General features: G+C 49.2%; 6 protein-coding genes across 6 annotated transcripts; 2 read left to right on the plus strand and 4 right to left on the minus strand.

The window, feature by feature from the left end:
* Positions 1 to 624: 624 nt before the first annotated feature.
* Positions 625 to 1,888, plus strand: FPRO_10466 (uncharacterized protein; the record flags this gene model as incomplete). Its single annotated transcript, XM_031231434.1, has 4 exons — positions 625 to 689; positions 737 to 815; positions 868 to 1,800; positions 1,853 to 1,888. 4 exons carry the CDS (start codon positions 625 to 627, stop codon positions 1,886 to 1,888), a joined length of 1,113 nt encoding a protein of 370 aa, XP_031081471.1.
* A 671-nt stretch (positions 1,889 to 2,559) lies between these two features.
* On the minus strand, positions 2,560 to 7,464 carry FPRO_10468 (uncharacterized protein; the record flags this gene model as incomplete). The annotated part of the gene is made up of 2 exons (XM_031231435.1): positions 2,560 to 3,581; positions 3,630 to 7,464. The coding sequence occupies 2 exons, from the start codon at positions 7,462 to 7,464 to the stop codon at positions 2,560 to 2,562; spliced, it is 4,857 nt and encodes a 1,618-aa protein (XP_031081472.1).
* Positions 7,465 to 10,601: 3,137 nt separating this feature from the next.
* Positions 10,602 to 13,775, plus strand: FPRO_10469 (uncharacterized protein; the record flags this gene model as incomplete). Its single annotated transcript, XM_031231436.1, has 1 exon — positions 10,602 to 13,775. One exon carries the CDS (start codon positions 10,602 to 10,604, stop codon positions 13,773 to 13,775), a length of 3,174 nt encoding a protein of 1,057 aa, XP_031081473.1.
* A 475-nt stretch (positions 13,776 to 14,250) lies between these two features.
* FPRO_10470 (uncharacterized protein) lies at positions 14,251 to 14,544 on the minus strand (the record flags this gene model as incomplete). The annotated part of the gene is made up of 2 exons (XM_031231437.1): positions 14,251 to 14,432; positions 14,490 to 14,544. The coding sequence occupies 2 exons, from the start codon at positions 14,542 to 14,544 to the stop codon at positions 14,251 to 14,253; spliced, it is 237 nt and encodes a 78-aa protein (XP_031081474.1).
* Positions 14,545 to 15,822: 1,278 nt separating this feature from the next.
* FPRO_10471 (uncharacterized protein) lies at positions 15,823 to 17,442 on the minus strand (the record flags this gene model as incomplete). The annotated part of the gene is made up of 2 exons (XM_031231438.1): positions 15,823 to 15,855; positions 15,910 to 17,442. The coding sequence occupies 2 exons, from the start codon at positions 17,440 to 17,442 to the stop codon at positions 15,823 to 15,825; spliced, it is 1,566 nt and encodes a 521-aa protein (XP_031081475.1).
* Positions 17,443 to 20,016: 2,574 nt separating this feature from the next.
* Positions 20,017 to 20,523, minus strand: FPRO_10472 (uncharacterized protein; the record flags this gene model as incomplete). The annotated part of the gene is made up of 1 exon (XM_031231440.1): positions 20,017 to 20,523. One exon carries the CDS (start codon positions 20,521 to 20,523, stop codon positions 20,017 to 20,019), a length of 507 nt encoding a protein of 168 aa, XP_031081476.1.
* Between the last annotated feature and the right edge of the window lie 437 nt (positions 20,524 to 20,960).

Raw genomic sequence — 20,960 nt, forward strand, 5'->3', positions numbered from 1 at the left:
AAAATAAACAATGTCAAGTGCCCCCTAAGCTTAGGCTAGATTTGCCTAAGTATTCTTGTCGCTTAGGGTCAAGGTCCTGAGTTTTCTTTCCTCCTCAGCCGGGGTAGCTTAGCTTGGAGACGGTGGAGCTAAGTTAATGGGCAAAACGTTTGGTGGTTGGTTAATTTTCTCTAGAGGCCTTCGAGAAGTTCCCTAACAAATTAAGTTAGAGTCACGAGGCCCCGACATGACCTCATAGTGTAGTCTCGGTACTTGAATAATATCAACCCAGATGAAGCTCTACATTCAAGTATCTTATACTGCGTCTACTGAAGCATTATTGATCTGTTCTGACTTGACAGGCATTGCATAGCTATCATAGCCCCTGCTCCTCGTCATCTTGGCCTTGTTTCTGCTTTATGAAATAGCGGGCCTGTTCCCCATCTGCTTTTCCACCAGGAACCAGATGCTCAAAATCTGAGACATCCCAGTAACTAAGTTCTCTCTGCTGATTTCAGCTCTCAGCCACAGGCGGGGAAACTTTATCTGTTGTGCTATAATCCTTTGACAGCAGTTGACTTTCTAGATCCCAATTTGACCTGTCATCTTCAGTACCTATCTAAGCAAACCCTGCAAAGCAAAACAATGGAACTACCGGGATGGAAAGCTGCGTTGACCATGTCTCAGCGCTACGAGACGATCCAAAAAATGTAGGTAGCCTAATGTGTAACGTACAAATACTAACTCACATACGTAGACAAGCCTCCCTTGCTACAACTAGCATGAGTGAGGCCATCGCCATAGAACAGGCCGCCTACCAAATCGCTTCTACTCAGGTGCGCCTAACTTCAGCGGTCCAGAACTCGCGGATCCGCTGACATGGCCTAGGACGAGTACAATCTCGCCTGTCAGCCAACCTCGACACCAACGCCTTCGCCTCCTCAGGAGGAAGTGGAGGGTGACTCTGGGATACGCATTGGGCCTTATGGGAACTGTAGGCCTGTTTCGGATGGTGTAACTTCAGAGGTCTTTCGGTCGGGTGATAGGGCGCTTAAGGTCATTGTGACTTATCAGGATATTGAGCCGCATAATCCGCAGAGGGAGGCCAAGATACTCAAGGGATTGCGAGAACCGTGTATTCCTCTCCTCGAAACGTTTCGTGATCAGGAGCAGAGATTCGTGCTGGTCTTTCCGTTCATACCGTATACTCTGGCAGACCTTCTCGCCAACGGTCGCTTACCACTCGACGCTGTCCGATCTATCTTCCGAGACGTTTTGCACGCCTTGAAGGATATACACGCACAAGGCATCATCCATCGAGACATCAAACCGTCTGCAGTCCTCCTCTCTTCTCCGACTGGTCCAGCATATCTCTCCGACTTTGGCACAGCATGGCATCCCGAGCTATCAATCCACTCAGAACCAGCAAACGCTAAAATCCTCGACATCGGAACAGGTCCTTACCGCGCGATAGAAGTTCTCTTCGGGCATAAATCCTATGGACCAGAGGTTGATATGTGGGGAGTAGGAGTCATGCTTTCAGAAGCGCTCCGCGATCCCCCAACCCCTATATTCGAGTCTCGCGCGGTCCATGAAGATGGCAATCAGCTTGGCCTTATCCTCAGCGTCTTCAAAACAATTGGTACGCCCACGCCTGAGACATGGCCCGAGGCAAAAAAATTCAAGGTCGCACCTTTCGAGCTATGGACTGTCTTCCCCGCTCGTCCTTGGGAAGACCTTCTTCCGAATGTAGACCCTGACTTCATCGACCTTGTGTCATCGCTCCTTCGCTACGACAGTCAGCGACTTACTGCTGAGCAGGTCAGTTGCGATTCTCTCCCCCCTTAGCAACGTCACTGACAGATATCCCCAGGCTCTTGCTCACAAAGCCTTGGCCGTGAACCCGTGAGGTAAATTGGCCGAGCATCGTATCGCTGAAGCACTAGCGTTGCATACCAATAATGAACAACTCACCGTCAAATCAATTATCAACGTTAGACACTTTGCCTCATTTAATCTCCCAATTCGCTATCACATAGACCAACACTATAACACACTAAAATACACGTTCCAATTACGCTTCAAAAATACTCCAAACAGACACAATGGAAGCCCCCGAAGGCACGTACTCAACGCCCTTCTCACCAACATCCCTAACCTCAACCAGATAATAACAAGTTCATCCCCTCCGAGGTCAAGAACCCTCCTAAGCGCCACAATGCCGAGATAGACAAGGCGGGAGGCTCTGACAAGAAGGATGACAAGCAGAGTGGATTTGTAGAGAACAAGGAAGACGGTGGCGCAAAGCTTGTTGAAGACAGCGAAGACAACGAGGAGGGTGGTGCCAAGCTGTAGGACAGGTCTGCGGAGGACGAGAAATACAGGGATGTGAAGCTCACTGGAGAGAAGAAGGAAGATGGCGATATGAAGCTTGTTGAAGTGAACTCAGACAACGAAGATGGCGGTGCCAAAGTATAGACGCACCATTGACCGAATCTCTCTACCAACACAAAACATTGGCATGCTAATACAAAACTTTTTATTCTATCTACTATACTATACTATCCAGTGATTCTCCTCCTAACCCTGTCGTCTCTTCGTATCTGAGCCTAGGTAGTCAATTGGGTTTCGACACAGCGGGCAAGTATTCTGGTTACTGCTCTGGAACCACTTGTACAAACACGTCCTATGAAACAAGTTCTTGCACGTGGTGCATCGTTTATCAGGCATGCGCTTGTCGGTCGAGATAATGCTGTAGCAAATAGCACACTCGGTCTGGCCCTTGAGCGCACCGAGAATGTTTCGCTTGAAGACTTGAAGACCATCGATGATGTTGCCGTTGGAGAAGGTGATGACACCCTGTGTCGTCATGATCCAGCTCTGCCACTTCTTCTCATTGACAGCGACACGATTGAGACTCTGGACAGAGACGTTTTCGATGGGGTAGTTCTGAGGTATCTTGATGGCGATGGCGGCTTGATCCTCGTCGACTTCATAGCCAGCTATGATTTCTCTGGAGGATCTCGCAACACGCACAACAAGTTCCTTCTCGTCCATAGCAGGAGGTTCCTGGCTATCAGCCCACTTTTGGACTTCATCTAGGACGTCTGAGACTATGATGGGCGAGAAGTACTTGGTCGTCCACGACTCAACAGCAATGCGCGTCTGCTTCGACCGACAGTCGATGTACCAAGCACGGAACAAGCCAGGGGCGTACTTGTGGAGAAGATAGAAGAGATGAACCAGCAGCCACTGCATGCTCTTCTCCTCGGGTTCCGAATCTGCCAACTTCACATCGTAGTCTTGGATGTGCTCTGAAGTGAGGTTGACCTTTTCTAGCTTCAATGGATGAGCAGCTGAGTGACCCAGCACGTCAAACATAAAGTCTAGCAGTGGCCCTACGCAATTATCTTGTTTCAGGTTATCAGTAAAGTCGTTTCGGATCTTGAATGATGATGTCGAGTAGGCATCAAAGACGAGCTTCCAGGATAGGAGGTATGCGCGGATAGGAGAGGGAAATTCGGCAAGCATTTCGTCAGAGTACTTCTCGAGCGTGGGGGCGTCAAGAAGAAGTGAGAGGAGTTCATCGGGCAGTCGGGCATCTGCGAATGTTAGTTCTTGGTCTTCGTGGAGTAGATCGTTACGCATACCTGTCTTCTCCAGCAAAGCATCAATGGACTTTTGCTGTTGCTGTTCAGGAAGAGCCTGGTGAAGCAGATTGAACGCAGCTGTCTGGATGTCCCGCGATTCCGACGCCACCAAGCCAAAGAGATCAGACAGATCAGGCACATGTCTCAGAGAAATCTTCTGGACCTCTCGGCAAAGCATGGCATCCACAATCTCAAGTGGCTGGGAGCGAGCATCCCGAGGAAGTCGCAGCAGCTCAATCAACGCCCTGGGCTTGGCACTGGCGTACTCCTTGAGGGCATCCTCGAGATCATCGTTAGGCTCTTGCAAAGACTCAATGGTCTTAAATAACCTGAGTGAAGAGTGAATGAAGGGAAGAGCCTCGTTCAACTCAAACTCGTGCGCACGGTTCCACAGAGATATGCAAAACTCGATGGTCTTTTCCCAATAAGATCCGTAAACGTCCTTCATACAAGGCAGCAGTTTGTTCAATGCTCGACAAATCTCGGCACAAAGGGCTGGGCTCAGGCTCTCAGGCTCGTCCAGCCAAGAGGTTATTTGGCGGACGGCAAAAACGATTCGGTTGTTAGCCACGGGCATTTCGCCCACCTCGTAAATTTGAGCACATTGCGACAGAAGAACAAGAGTCATCAATGTCTTGTCACTATCTGCCTTGGCTCCTGCGATCTCACTCACAACCTTATTGCAGAAGTTGCTAGCAATCTTGGAGGGCTGCAGAGTCTCACCAAACCCGGCAATTATAGCCGAGGCTGGCAGGACGGTAGTAGGGCCAATCTTGAGAACATCGGGCTTCAGAAGGGCGTCTTCGAAGCTGGATGATGCTCCATGCGCCTCAGCTAGGAATTGAACAAGTTCACTGAGCGCACGTGCACTGTATAGCCCTCTGGGCGTCAGCTCTTGCGAGTGTTGGCTTAATAGATCAATGAGGTCTTGGATGATCGGCTTCTCTTCCGAGTCGCTCCAGGCGCCAGTATCAGCAGCCAACTGATGCAAAATCCCACGTGTCTTGGAGACGAACTCTTCAGCCTGTGCGCTACCTTCAGCATGTTTTAGAGTTTGCCACAGCCGGTTCTCCTCCATACAGGTGATTTGATCAGAGATGAGCTGCACAGTCAGACACTGAAGATACAACAGCTCAAGCTGGAAGGGTTTGGGCAACTGAGACAATGGAAGCTTCTCCGAAAGCTGAGAAACATAAAGAGCCATTCTTGTAGGAATGGCACGTCCCTTTCTATCCCGATAAATTCTGAGATTGGTAGATCGAGGGGCTCCCTTCACCAAGGAAACAGCACCACCTATGCTGTTAGTAATTGATAGAGCCGGATTTACAGACAGTTCCAATAATGGCGCAAGTTCCTTCATCCATACGTTGGTACTTGGGAAGAGCTCTTCGGACGGGATATCACTCGAGACCGCGTTGTATGCTTGCGACACCAACGTGTTAATGTCCAGAGACTGTGTTCCTGCTCGCTCGAGGTTGGCTTGAACGACAGCTATAACAGGTAGCTTTCCGTCAGTGTGAGTATCGAGAAGAGTGCGGATGGCAGTCGCCTTTGAAGAAATAGCGGAGTCCTCAAGCTCAGAAAGACCGAGAAGCAGAGCTACCAACGTTGTGTGAACGCGTTCATCGCGGGAGAACAGCTCAGGTCGACCCTTGGCAGCAATCTCCAAGGCTTGGAGTGTTGATTCCGTCTTCGAAGGTTCCTTCTCAAGGATTTCGACAAGAGCTTGAACAAGGTCTCGGTAATTGCTGTCAGTAAGAGTCTGGTATGTGACAGCAGCTTCCAACAATTCCCAATCATTGCTACCACCGACCGCCAAAAGAACAGCCTGACCAATAATGTGCTTTTGCAAGTCCATGTTTCCCTTGGCGAGAACGGCTCCTCTATCGTTGGAGATGAGTGATGCAAGGGCGACATCACGAGTAGCCTCTGATGGTAGATCGAGGACAGCCTCGACCCAAGAGTTCCAAATAGGTGCGAATTGAGTTGACACGGAGCCGAAAAGGTGAAGCGAAGAGAGAAGGTACCTCGAGGAGGGCGAGGTGACAGCTTTGGCAGCATCATCACGAACCAGGGTAGTGAAGAACGTGGAGAGCGTTGCAGCCCCTTTGCCGTCGAATAAGCGGGGTGCCATACTCAATGCATATTCGATGATTCGAGCTGCACCAAATGGCTTCAAGTTCCGGCTCTCCAGCAGTGTGATACTCTGAGAAATGGCTTTGAGAGAGGGTTGAGCTGTATGGTCTGGAACATCTTCTTCCAGGTCAGCTATCTTCTCCTCAATCTGGCCCACGAGACCGAACCACCGTCGGCCTTCCTCAGAGATCTTTTCTTGAGACTGTTGATACTCCCGCGAAACCTCAGGCAACGATCCGGAGATTTTTGCGCAGAAGACGCTGGCGAGTCGGTCCCATTCTTCCTTGGATGCGGATACCACCGATGGTGAGGCTTGGACAGTGGCGATGTAGGCTTCGACCAGGACGGAAATCGCGTTTGGGCCAAGCGGTATAGCTACTGTCTTTTCTGACACCGAAAACAAGAACTGCTCAATGAGAGGGAAGAGATGCTCTTGCACAAATGGCAATTGGTCGTCGGCCGGGAGATTCTTGAGGAGGCGCTTGGCTGTATCGATGAAGCACTTCCATGCATAAGAAGTGTTCGTTCGAGGTTCATCGCGATGTGTAATACCAGACTTGAGAGAAGTCAAAAATTGGGAAGCAACCTCGGGTGTGATCAAATCCGATGGCAGAACCATCAGCAGTTGATCCAAGTACTCCCAGAACTTGGGCGGACTGCCCTGAGATCCCTTGGCGACGAATGCCTGCAGTCTGCCAAGAGGAGACTTTGGACCGCTCGGTGTCTTCGTTGATGTCCAAACATCGGGATATGTTTGTGTCATTTTTGTCAACGCCCGTACATATTCGAGCGCCGAGCCAGCTTGGTTCGTCTTCAGACCTCCTGTGATGAAGGCTTGCTTGACCTTTGCATCATCGGCATATGGCAACTTCCGGTCGATGGAGGCGAACAGCAGCTGACATACCGTCTTCCTGACTGACGAGTCATTGAAAGTAATGGTCTTCCAAACGTTTTCCTCCGCAAAGTAGTCATCGTATCGAGATTGCAACTTCTCCAAGTTACTTGGCTCAACCTTTTGCAGTAAACCCAAGACAAGTGACAAGCTAGCAGTAACAACTCGGTAATACTTTGCCTCGGCATCCTCCGCCGTTGTTGATCGTTCATCGCTCAGGGTATCTTGTGTTTCTTGGATAGCATCAATGGCATAGTCAAGGATCTGGCCCTGGCACTTGGTCCAAAACGCAAGGACCTTTTCAGGGGTGTTGAGAAACGAGGTTAGACCGTCGCTAGCAGCCCTGGCAACAACACGGTCGCGGTCATACAGGCCGGCAAGCCATGCGCCGACGATCTTTGGCAGATGACGTTCAAAACGCTTGCGGGCTGATTTCATGAGCTCAAACTGGAGGTTATGCGTCAGTTCACGCACGCGACGTGAGTTGTCTATAGATGTGCGAGGATAAATTTGGACCCAAACATCGAGGATGCCCTCTTCAACCCCGCCATCCTTGTCAAATGGATGAGCCTGTACATAAGCTAGTAGCTCCTCGAGCGCTTTGGCCTTGGTAGTGCTGTCCTTCTTCAGAATGTTCTTGAGCGACACGACAACATTCGGATCCGAGACAGCAGCAAATGAAGGAGGCTCGGCGAGGTACGACAAGGAAGTCCCGGAGGCGGCGGTGCCAAAGCCTCCAAAGCCTGAGAAACCGGAGCGGGGTCCTTCAAAACCACGACCTGGCGGTTTCCCTTGAGACCGCTTCATGGCTGTGATGCTTTGGTGGTGACCAGGTAAAAATACAAATATAGAGTATAATTCAAAAGTGACAGGTGCCGCTCGGCTGATGATCGGTTGGCTCTAACTCGGCTGAGGCTTTCGAGGCTGATGATGATATGAAATTTGGTGGTGAGGCAATGATGTCACGAAGCACGGACCGTGGCTAAACCTAGGGCCTTTATCGTAGGTGACAAAAGTACTGATGCAAATCGTGTGCGAATTGGTGCGTCTCTAGACTAGGCCTTTTTTTTACAGTATTGGGCGTGGTTGATTGAAGATGGGCGGGTCAGGCTGTTCAATATGTACATGAGCCTAACTCTTGATGGAAGAGGACGATGGATGATGGCAAGTTTAATGAATGAGTTGAGAGATTATATAGTAGAAGAGAATCTGGTTTTTTTTTAGTTTTTTTTTTTATATACATTTTAGTTAAACATTAATTGCTTTGTTCATTCGTGAGTAGACTCTCACACCGAGCCCTGGCAGCTTTGACTCATGCCGAACCTCAGCCTGGCGAATGGCAAATGGTAATGTAAGTGAGTTTCCAACATGCTAAGAAGCATAAGTGAATTATTTACGCATAATTCCTCTGTGACCAATAGACTACCATATGTAACCAGAGAAGTAGGGAAATTGCTTTCAGCTTAGGTTCAATTCAAGAATATATGGAGGAAAAGTTTGAGGTTACTAGTGCTCTGCCGCTACAAAGTCCCGATATTCTTCACGATATCTCAGCTAACCTAGACCCGACACCAACCATAGAAATGCTTATTATATACCTTTAACCCGGTAACGACCAATAAATGGGATCCAGGTACTCCAATAAGCCACAGAAGTATCAACAATAAAGTCTTTGGCCAGACTGAAGTCTCAATAAACTGAATTAATAAAGCTACCTCTAGGCTGCAGCATCTTAAGCAAGTAGAAATACCTATCATTCTTATCACAAACCACTACAGAATTCTGCTTTTATATCTTACGTAGAGGTCACAATAAAAATATAGGCAATGTAAACATATCTGTTTTGTGGCATTTTATCTTTCACGATACTTCCTTCATCAAGCGCCCGCTGAAGGAACCATTGAGATCCGTTAACTTCCTAACAATGAATGGAGTGCTGCGGCTCATACGGTGTGCCAATCAGCTTACGGAACCCCTGTAATCACTTCTCAAACCGTCGACTTACAGCACGAAGTACACTATCGATTCACAGAGGCACAGATGTGACTTATCAGCTCGTGTACCAATCACTTCAAAGATAAGCAGCCCGAGCATTAGACAGGCTCAAACTTTGCAACTGTCAATGCCAAGAAGTAACAGAGCATGATCGATTCGGATTCGGCTTTGCATGTCTTGTGTCTCGCAAAAAGAAAGCAAAGAATGCTGGCGGCCTTGTTTGCCTGGTTTGCTGATTGATGACCTGTATTTCAGGTTGCAACGGATCGCCACTGCATGCAAGCATGTGAGAGCAATCCATCCCTTGGTTTCAGACAACAAAAGCCCCTGTCGTCTTACGATTGGTTGCGGCACGCCAGGTAGGATTGAGTCGTTTAATGGCCGCGATATGCGCCATTAAATCAACCACTAAACAACAAAGATCAATAGCCTCAGCAGTCTGTTGAATGCTAAATTCAGCCGAGACCGTCGAGACCAGCGTCGCGATAGCAACACGGCTTCTCAGTCGAGTCGAGAGAGCCGCTTTTGTTGATATCGTTTCCTACTCTTCCGGTTCAATACGGTCGCATCGAATCCATGTCTGCTTGCGTTTGTCCCCAAAATCGAATGTCTTAGGGGTTCAAAGCCACAAAGACCCTAGCAGAGACCAGATAAGCCGACCTCGACTATCCCTGCCACCTCGCGTGAGCCGCACCATTAACAACTTTGAGCGGCCGCTTGACAACGAGCGGAATGTCTGTTTATGGAGGTCACGATAGTTGCGTGTTGGTCTGGAACCAGGTAAGCCACTCTGTCCTTACGCCATATTGTTTCACAAGATCTTTCGGTCAAGAGAAAAGCGGCTGTGTAAGCAGATGTGCCCATCATTAGGTAGGAATCTCCCAGGCAGAGGCTCTGGGCCCTGCGAGCTTGACGTCAACGGCTGGTTCACGGACAGGCGGGGCGGGAACAGCGTCCACTTGCCGCTTCGGGGTGATGGTCTCTTCCCCGCAAATGGACGACGAGCAGTGGGTCTGGCTTCTGCAGTCACGGTTCGTTACAGCGGCTGAATGATCCGAATTGTAGGTTGGTACTGTACTTCACTGCCTAAGTATCTGAGACACTACCTAGAGATTGCAATGACTTAAGGCGTCATCAGTTTGAGACACGTTTGCGGCGCTTGGTAAGTTCTACCGGGTTGTGGACTGAAGTCTCTGAGTGAATCTGGCTGGATACACGGCACGGAGTACAGAGTAACAAGACACAAGAAGCTTTCAACACGAGTCACAACTGTCAGCCGTGCTACAGTTTCACGGCGTCACCAAACAAGCCCCTCCTCTAGCTCTAGCTCTCTCACAATCATCAATCCAAGTGTATCTCGTCTTACACTGGCTGTTTCTCTCCTTGTCCCCTCTTTTTCTTAGGCCATGTCCTCTCCACTCCCCCCAACTTTACAGGGTCTCCACTTCATTTAGTGCCTTCCCCCGGGCGGTCTTGATTGAACCGCAGGCTGTCCCTGACCAAACAAGGCCCCATCGCGTGTCGTCGTTCGTCGTTTCCGTTCCGTCCATCCAGTCCAGTCCAGTGTGTTTTAAGGTCTTGGGTTCCCCTCATGTAGCTCGTCATCCTTTCTCTTCATTCTCCAGTTTCAAATTATTCACATTCAGTTTGCAGCATTTTACGCTCGCGTTCAATACAGCCTCATCGTCTTAGTCACTACTGTCTCACTTCCAGAACCGACGGCTTCGGGTTCCAGCCTTACATCACGTACCGTGCCTTTTGAACTGTTCCAATAGCAGCCCCGGGATTGTCACCTGGGTGCTCGCCCTCAATCACCCATACTTGTATCCGTAAGTCTATAGCATCTGCAACATGTCTGGCATTCGCAACCAACATGTGTTCCAAGATCGACTCACTTACACAGTACTGACATTGACCAGCTCTTTTAGGTCATTCATAGCTCTACTACCATGCTAGCGGCAACACGCATCTGGACAAGTGAACAACTTGTTCAGTCTCGCACCGGCACAGCGAATGTTTTACGCTCTACCGTTTCGCTCCAATCCAAATGCGAGCAATGCAGACACTATTCCCCTCTCGTGTCATCCTCTACCTCTTCTGAGTTCCGAAATGGACGTCGACGTGGTTCAGTCAGGTTCCAGCAATCTACATCGTTGAGTCGTAGCATTTCTTGGGACGCCAAGTCTAAAGCTTCTGCAAAGAAGACTGCAAAAGGCTCCAATCAATCTGTCGATCCTTCAAAGTTTACTACCATTGATCAAGTAGCGGCCTGGGCGAACGACTTATTTGGTATCCGACCAGGAGCGAATATCGAAGACGTGGAGCGAAGTGCCATCGAGCACTTGTTTCGAGGCGATAGCAAGGCCAACATTCGCAAGGCTACCTTGACCAATGCTCACCATTTCAGCCGCGCAAGTACAAGTGCAGCAAGCTCGAAAGATACCCTCTTCTCTGCTGTTCACGGACAAGATGATACTTTCATTGATCCTATAACAAACCGTCGTGTGTCAAACTCCACAATGGCCGGAACGGCAGCTCGATTCGATGCCCAGCGAGACCTCAAGCCAACTGACTTCGTTGATGTGTCTGCTGAGGCTGACTCGACTCCCAAGTATAACGACTTGGACAAGTACAAGCCTACTATCAACACTGAGACTAGGCAGCCAGATGAACCCAAATACGACGATCTTGACAAGTATGAACCAGTAATAGATGAGAGACCTCAAGAGAAGTCTACCGAGTACGATGATTTGGACAAATATGGCCCTGTCAAGTACAATGAGCCTGATGGAAAGCGACCTACTACAGCCGAGGAGGATTCTAAGCAGTACAAAGATCTTGACAAGTACTCATCTTCGAACCTGGACGACCCTCTAGCCAAACGCCAATTGACAGCTGAAGAGCAGTCCAAGGTCTATGATGATCTGGATCAGTACAGCCCCGTTTACCACAACGAGCCTGATGGCAAAAGACCACAGACTGCTGAGGAACTGTCCAAGAACTATGACGATCTGCATATGTACAACAAGGGTGTGTATTGGAATGAGCCCGATGGCCTGCGTGAGCTCACGCCGGAGGAATCTTCCAAAGACTACAAAGACCTTAATATGTACGGACCAGTTGCATGGAATGAGCCCGACGGCCTGCGTCGTCTGACAGCTGAGGAAGAGTCCAAGCAGTACAAGGATTTGGATCAATACGCAGATCCTTTCGAGGCAAGTCAGGCGGCTTTGAAGGCCCATGAGAAGGCGCAGATGGATCGTACTATGCGAGGCAAGCCTTTAGCCCCGAAGGTCGACGCTCCCGTCGAGGACTTTGCAAGCAAGTATGATGATCTTCACCTGTATCGTCCATACTACTGGAACGAGCCTGATGGTCTCAGAGAGCCTACCCAAGAGGAGTTGTCCAAGAACTATGACGACCTTCATTTATACGGTGGCATCTTTAAGTGGAATGAGCCTGATGGCTTGCGACCCCTGACAGCAGAGGAGAAGTCGAAACGTTACAGCGATGTTCATAAGTACGCTGCTCGTGACTTGTCACCTCCTGTCGATCGAGTACACCCCGAAGAGGCTTCCAAGGTGTACAGAGATCTTCCCGCCTACCGCAAATTCGAGAATGCGGATGACCCAGTACCACGTATCCACCCCGAAGTTGCTTCGAAGAAGTATACCGATTTGGGTGCGTATAAGTCTTTCGAGAACGGTAATCCCCAAACGGAGCGTGTTCACCCGGAAGTGGCATCAAAGCAGTATAGGGACCTACACAAGTATCCATCAACTGGCTTTGACGACATCGTTCAGGCGGTGCATCCTGAAGTGTTGAGCAAGAATTACACAGATCTTGGCAGTTACAGGCACTCCGACTTTGCATCCCAGGCTCAGGGCTACCCTGTTCAGCCCGAGGACGCATCCAAGGTCTTCCAGGACCTGCGCAAGTATACAGGAGTTCGTCCCAACGAACCCACCGGCAAGATGTCGGTCCCTCTGGATGAAGTCGCCCGCGGCCTCCGAGAGTTCGATTCCAAGGCAGGTTCCCAAGATTCCCCGGATTCAGCATCATATACTTATTCTCGATCCCCGAACAGGTCTTCTCCCGGCTCTACGGAAACTAATATGGACCCTTCCGGCCCTGAAAGTGCCGATGTCATCCGAGCTGCGGTCCTTCGCAGAGCTCAAGAAGGTAGTGAAGGAGTCGAGAACCAGGATCTGTCTGGCAAAAAGGGTCAGCAGGTCAAAACGGCGCATCCCTCCGAACTGACGGGAAACTATGTCAGAGACTTTCCCGAGGATTTTGCCAGGTCCTGGAGCAGGGACAATTCATCGTCCAAGTCGGTTCTACTTCCCAATAATGTCTCAGGAACATCGCCACCCGCGAAAGAAAGCTCAAGCTCTATGGAAGATGTTGAGCCCGGATCTATGGACGAGAGCTTTCCTATGGATGACACGAGATTAAAAACGGCACTGGATCGCTATGCAGCCAAGAGGATTAAGGACCCGTATTCGCACGAACCTCAGGGTCTGCAGACAAGTTATTCCGACGAATGTGGGCGCCCAACGATGCCTGTGATGGAGAAACATTACACATCGAAGGCTAAAGAGTCTACGGCAAAGACACCAGAGATGCCCGCCATGGCTTCATACAGAATTGTCGCTTTTGACCCAGTTTCGAGGGTGATGAGCGTGGCCGAAGCCAATTCCGCAGTCGGCGCCAGCGACAAGCCAATGCCTATTCCTGATGCTCTCGTCAAGCTGGCGGACCCTGCCAAGTTTCTCCCTTACTTCAAATCACTTCAGGAGGAAGGCTACGAAGTAGTGTCGGGAAGCGGGCAGATGTTGATCTTTCGCAAAATGCAGTCAGCCGATGATATGGTCATTCGGGGTGGAAACTCTCTCCCCTCTGACAGCATTGGCAGGATTTGGAGTGACAGTCATTGCAAAAGATCTAAGAGGTTTGCAGCCCGGCGATGGACGAATCCCAAGACAAAAAAGTCGACCAAGAAGAGAAGAATTGGGCGCAAGATTTTAGTCGGAACTGGTTTAGTTGCAGGGTCGGTCTACGCGGTGGCCTTGTTAACGAATTCTTCCAGTACGAGGATTTCTGATGTGAAGCCGCAGAACTAGAGGATATGGGATTCGGAATTGGCTCGAACGACACTGCCTGACATGTTGAGAGATGAGAGACCTGCACAGGTTGACGATTAAGGTGTACGGCGAGAAGTTTCCTTGGAGTTTGGTACTGGGATTCAGCGTTTGGCTTGAGGATGTATCAGCCATCACAAGCATTTATGATATGACAGCCTGTTTTCTTTGTTGGAAGTTTGCATGTGGGACGCATTCAGCGGAGCATGAAACACGGAGCTACGGAGTCAAGATACCTCGGCACATCAACCTGCATCGTTCGATAGCCATGATTACCATGACATTCGTTTATTATAAGTTATAACAATTGTGTTCATTTTTGGGCTTTTCCTTTTGGTAGCCAATTTGTAGTGTACAATGCCCGTGACCATTTTGCATCCTTGTGTTTTCCATGCCCATTCCATCGAGTGTTTCGTACAATTACAATTTCCCTTTTGTCCTTTGTGTCGCTTTTGATCTAAGAGCCCTCTCGCTCTGTAAAACCAGGACCTGTAGCAACCTGCCCAATCTTGTTCATGTGCATCTCATGCTTCTGCTCCTCTGGGCTCCAGCTCTGGCGTCGCTGGATGGAGGGCGTCCAGCTATTCGTGTGGCGCATGCATCGGTCGGCGCCGGCTTGGGCGGATGGAGAAGTCGGAGCTGCAGATGACGAAGTCAGCTTGTGCAGAATTGGAAGCGTGTAGCTGTGCTGTGTACCTTCTGAGGGAGGGGTTGTGTGGGATGTTGAGATGGCTGTTGGTTGGCGATCCATTGCGAATGAGGATGTTATATTGAGTAATTGGCTTGTAAGTTTGATGTTGTGCTTGTGATGACGAGGTAAATATTGATATAGGTACTATAGTGGTTTGTTGGTATGTGAGTTGCTGTAGCTTCAGTCAGCATGTCTTATATCACAACCCTTCAGCGCACTTACCCTCAATAACAACAAAAGTCAATTGATGTTAAGGTACTCTGTAGTCAAGTTTAACTTTCTTACTTGCAGCTTCCTTTAAATCAGGACCTCGTTGTCATATTTATACACGTTTTTCTTCCCGGAAGCATAATTGTATCATAAGAGAACCCCCTCTTCAGCTCGACCCTTACAAGCGTGATTACTAGCATTCATTTGGTGACCCAAGCGCTGATGATTGGAGATACGGATTGGATGTGGCGAATTGAATGGTCTGATGCATGTAAAGTGACGGCTGAGGCGTGATTATCTCGGTATTTTAGAGTTTTGCACCGACGAGATCGGACCTCGGGATTTGGGGGTGTCGTGTGATGGTGGATATAATGCTGTGATGATGATAATTCATGCGGTGATGGGCAATTGATGCAGTGCTTCACGGGTATTCCACTGTGATTTGTAAGTATTCTTGGGCTGTACCATTGGGTATGCATCTGTCTTTATTCGGCATTGTTTCTACAGGTTGATCTCCCCGGGTAAAGACAGAAATTGAGGTTTGGAGTTACATCGAATGCATGTCGCATTCTCTGGGGTACCCCAATGTGATGTGCCCCGGGTTAAAGGGCTACAGGCCTCGTTCGTTGGTGGAATCATGCACGTAAGAGTCTAGACTCTTAATTGACCTCGTGATGCTCATCAGATCATCCACCAACTGGAAGACTTTCTCACATAAGCAACCAATCGTCGTGAATCAACAGGCTAATTGGTGATATTCCATGCCTTTGCTCTCATACAACATACCATACACACATTAAAAACAGGTACAAGAATACGCTGCCCCCAACCCTGTCCTTCCCTTCTATATGCTCAACAAGGCATATATCTCAGTCCCTTTTTTGTTGAACCCTCCCAACTCCATCATGCAGAAATAAATAAAAAATACAATGAAGACGCCGATGCTATGCAGTTTGCGAAACATGAGAGCCGTCATGGACAAGAAGAAATTGTAAAAGTAAAACATGGAAGTTATAAAAAGGGGTATACAGCAAAAACACAGACATCCACCGTTAAACAGGAAACTTTGAGAATCATGTAGTCATCTCTTGGAGGGAAGAATCGTATGTACGTGAAAAGACGGGTGGATCAAGGAGTCTTGGGACGCTTCCAGTAGTATTGCTATCATACAATGTAAGTTCGAGTGCATATTGTGATGTTGAGAATGTTACAAACCTTGTGTTGCTTGCGACAAGCGCGGAGGCTGGGCTTGCGAAGGCCATCGACGACTGCGGCGCGACGCTGCTGGTCGTCGTCTTCCTCAGGGACATAGTAGTACTCGCTCTCAAGGGGCTTGCCGGCTGCGTCCTTGCCCTGGCGCTTGATGATACCAATGCAGGGTGTACTCTCTATAACATCACGGAGATCGTCCTTGGAAAGGTCTTGCTTCTCCTCCGAGGGGAGGTGGGCCATGATGGTGGACAGAGGAGTCGAAGACAGACGCGAGAAGGCGAGCTGGTTGATGACATGGTTGCCAACAGCAGGGTGGGACTCAAAGGACATCCTGAAGATCTCCGGAGTCGGAGAAGACATTCGAGGAGGAGACGAGAGTGGAGACTCGGTCCTGGCCTGCTGCTTGCGAGGAGACTGAGGGGGAGCAGGAATCTGACGAGGAGCGAACAGATCGGAAGCAATGGCGCTGTGGAGAGGGTTGGCACGCTTGACACCCTTGAACACCTTGGGAGACTTTGTCGTTATCGAAGCCAACCGGCAGGAAATGTCGGCGCCGAAAGGCCCGAAAGAGTGCACGATAGGATCATTCTCCTCATCAGGGTTGTGGTCTTCACCATCACTGACCTCACTGCTGAAGCTGGCAGTCACATCGGTGCACATGCTGACAGTAATGTTAGTAGGATCATGCTTGTGCTCAGGGAGCTCAAGCTCAGCATCGTCCTCGTAGATTTCAATGTCACGCTGTCCGGGGAGCAGAGCCTGGAGGCGGCGGGAGCTAGAGAGACTAGCAGGCGTGGGGCTCTCGGGAGAAGCAATACGAGAAGCGCGACGAGGAGGGGAAGACTGGAGAATGGCCTGGGCACGAGCCTGGCAGGGAGGAGAATCCCAAGTGGTGTCGGAGAGATGGTCAAGAGCCCGCTTGGGCCATTGGACGAGAACACGCGAGTTTTGCACGTCAATTATGATCTCGGAGCCCTCTGTTTCACTGGTGAAGCTATCGCCCTTGTACAGCTCCCAAGTACGACCCTGGCTATGCAACTTGAGACCATTCCAGCCATTGCAGACGATTTCGATCTTGCTGGGCTCAAGCGGACTCGCAGCAGCGACGAAGCGAGCCTTTACGTGGACGCGGGAGACGAGGCGGTCAGCGGAGATCTGGTAGTGTGACGAGTTGGACGATCGGCCCATGATGAGGGTCTCGCCGTTTTCCGAGAGTTCGACAGCGGGGACGGTAGCGAGCGGGGCACGCTCGGAAGCGGTAGCGGACCGTTGAGGCGGGGAACTCGAGAGGATACCTGTGCTCGACGTGGGAACAGGAGTAGGGTATTTGAGGTGAGCTCGCGACGAGGAGCGGCCAGAACCGAGATTTTGTCGCTTCACGGGTCGAGGGAGGTTTGGAGATGACGAGAGCGGCTCAAAGGGAGGGAGGAGACTCGGTGCTGAGCGCTTGGAGCCCGCAAGGGAGTAGGGCTTCATTGCTGGTAGAGTTGGTTCGGCGGAGGAGCCTTTTCGAGGTGATGAGCCCAGAGAATCCATTTTTGCGTTCTTTTTTATTTTTTTGTGTAGGAGTTGCAGAGGTGTATTCGGGTCCTGGTGTTGTAGATCGAGGATCGAGATCGAACTGGATCGCGTCCAGAGACGAAAGAGACGAGACCAGGTAACACGCGTAAAGTGCAAACGTCAAACTCGCTCAGAATTCGAAGTCAAGATCGAATCTTTCTTTTCCGCCAAATTTCTCCCTTATCCGTCTTAATCTCTCGCCAACAGGCGTCGTGGTATCAGACAACGATGACGACACGAAAGGCGGTCTAGTATCTCTCTCTCTTTGAAGGTATACTTAAATCATAGGTGTAAAATAAAAAGAATGAATCAGATGAAAATCACGGGTCCCAAAGAACTCGGCCAAGCGTGAAACCTTTTTCTGTATTGTAGGAAGTGGTGCAGTGCAGGTGGTGGTGAGATTGTGAGAAAGGCTCTCGTGTTGGGTAGCGGGAGGTATTTAAAGAGGCATGCACATGCTCCGCTTTACGCGGGAAAAAGGGACGCGGGCTCTTCGCGAGCAGTCGTGGTTTTTTGGCGTTGGCGTTTTTACAGTGGTTGAGAGCGCTGTAATTTAGCGACCTTGATGGGAATTAGGTGCTTAACGCGGTCCTGGACGGGGCGCGTTGAGTGGTGATGTGGGCTCCCGTGTTGGTGGTATCGATAAGGATGACGTTCGCTGGACGCGCTGAGTTATAGTGGCTGCGTTTGAGATCCTTGCTTGACATGTTTGATGTCTCATGTGTAACCAATCTCCCTTTCTTTTTTTTCTTGTCCCCTTTATACTGTCGTTAACTCAGTATCTCCCTGCTTTAAATGTGCATTGTGATCATAATTGTAAAGAATTGCCGTTGAGGATTTAACGGGACTGTTGTAGAAAGCCAACCTCCCGTCTTGAGGTGTTCAACCTCCAATTTCTTCAACACGTCTCCACCATTGAATCCATCGAGACTGGTCTCGCGTTTGGAGACATGTAGGCCAATCCCTTTTAATAAAAAGCATAAAAGAGTCTGGCTGGGATTATCTGCCTTGCTTTTTGTGTTCGGTAATTATGCAGAATATCCACCTTTGAAGAATCTTTCTAGGGTTCAGTGAGCAACACGTCTTGGTCTTGGTTTCATGATGGGCTTGGAACCGTGTATAAGTTCGATGCATCGCGCTTTGATATTGGATTAATGCAGTCACGTTTCGAGTCGATTTTTTGCTTTAAGCCTGTAATCAACTTCAATGGTCCGTTCATGGTTCTGAGGCTTCAATTGATGTCGCCAGCACACTTCGTAAACGCTTGGCCAATACATACGTGTGTTGCGTAGACAATGGAACGCTCACTCTGATCATTGACGCAGTGATACTTATGACACCTATAATATCTTAACATATATCGTCAATCGCGTCCATGTGGCATTTAGCGAGCTCACCAGTCGTTATCTCATCAGCCCTACGCCACAGATCGAGCCACGACACGCACGTACGCGACTTGATCCATACCTCAACCAGAGTACCCTACATCGTTTTTATATCATGAGAAAACTTCACAAAAAGATATTCTAACTGGAATTTTTCGAACTTGAAATGAGTCGACTTGTTTTTTTCCTGTATCATTTGTGCCTAGGAAGACATTTTTACGGTACAATTGCTGTTCTGAGCTCAACAATGAGCTGAGCTAGTCAACCACTTAAAAGTTGGTGATAGCTTCATTTCTTCTCCCCGAAAATGGCCTAACATCCTATTGCTCAGCCCTCCCACTCGTGGCTTTTTTCTTTTTCTCTTACCACATACTCAGTGGTTAGCTCTTCCAGGCTGGTGATAAATACCTTGCATAAGATTTATAGTGACATTCGTCTCGACTTGCACTCAGAGCATTTTGAGGGATCAGCCCCCTTCTGCTTGTGCTCTACTGTTCGGCGACATTCTTTACCCTTCTTGTAGTCCTTGCAGAGCTTGTCGCCGTACTCGACATCGGCACAGTGGCCGCACTTTCGGCACGTTGTCGTTGTGATCCAGTTGATACACATGTTTAATCTAGTACTAGTTGATGTTTGGGTCTGAGGTTGGGATGGTGATATTGATGTTGGTTTGAGATGTTAGTAATTGTTGGAATGAAATGAGGAGGTATCTGGACTATAGCATGGGGGAGAGGCCGACTCTATATAGTTTTTCAAGGATCTGGTGTTTTGAAGTTAATGTCATGGGGTGTCCAAGTCATCTCATGGTCACGTATCGGGTATTGACATTGAGTTCAGTGAATATACACTGTTCTTTTGTTCAGTAATTGAACAAAGGACATCAGACGCAAGTTACTGTCTGCCGTCGTAATGTCCACTCATCACTCATCACATAATGGACAAAGAGCAGTCTTGTCAGTTGAGGCTCAAAGCAATTCGTGCGCCAAACGAACAACCGATGGGATGAAAGTGCTTCTTAGTCCTATTTCAATCGCTGTTAAGTAACCGCTGAAGTGCCAAATCGTCCTGATACACTGTCATCATGTTCTTGTACCCCCAATTACCACATCAGACCTCAGTTCCACTCCGGATCAGTCGCCTTGCACAGCACTAACCCAATCTCCTCCTAAAGATAGTCCTCATTACGTACAGAAGCTACTTCTGACGGTCCAGCTGCCTCAAATCTTTGGATAGCACGCCTGAGTGTCGCAACCCTGACGTCCTCGTTCCATTTCGCCACAAGCCTCCTCTCGTGAATGTTGTACATATCCGCTAGGTCCTCCTTTAAAAGTCCAATATCAAGGCCTTCAGTTATCTGGATGTAGTTCTTGTCGACGGGCTTGCCTTCTGCATCACACCAACGAAAGCCGGCCTGGCTCATATCGCGCTCCACCCTGAGGTAGGCTTTCGCGCCCTTCTCGCGGTTGGGGTTGGGGTTGGTAGATGGTGGATCGCCAGGAACATCCTCTTTGAAGTGGCCGACCTGGAGAGCGGACTCGGAGAATTGGTGGACAGGGTATTCTGGCATGGGGACGGGGGAGTGTGTTTGCCAGCGGTGGAAGGCGAGGTCGAGCAATCGAGCAGCCCCTGCCTCCTTGGCCGCCTGGTCGTTGGGATCGATACTTTGACTCATGATGATGATGGCGAGGTATATATTTTGTCTTTGATCCGCGCGCAGTGACTTAAGAGATGCGTTGTTGAATGTAGAAGATGGACGCTTTACAGTATTGAGAGAGAAGGATCATCTCTAGCGTTGTCAGGAGCATCTGTGCTTGGCTGCTCAGTTTAGGAAGTTGCCATTAGAAGGTAGGTAGGTGCCTTAGGTATTCTAGGTTCTAATGTCCTCAGGGAGTGAGAAAATACCAGACGTTAATATAAGGTATTAAAATAGACCAAGCAAAAGATATCCTAAACTTAATAAAGGCATCCTAAATCTATGCCAATTTAACCAAGCCTTATTATCATTTAGGATCAAGGTCCTCAGCTTTCTTTCCTCCCTTATGCGTTTCGCCTTAGCTAAGTCAGCCACTATCACATCAACAGTATCACAGGAAACAAGTAGTTTTGAAC

This window comes from Fusarium proliferatum (genome assembly GCF_900067095.1).
Source record: "Fusarium proliferatum ET1 genome assembly, contig: FPRO_scaffold005, whole genome shotgun sequence".
NCBI lineage: Eukaryota > Fungi > Ascomycota > Sordariomycetes > Hypocreales > Nectriaceae > Fusarium > Fusarium proliferatum.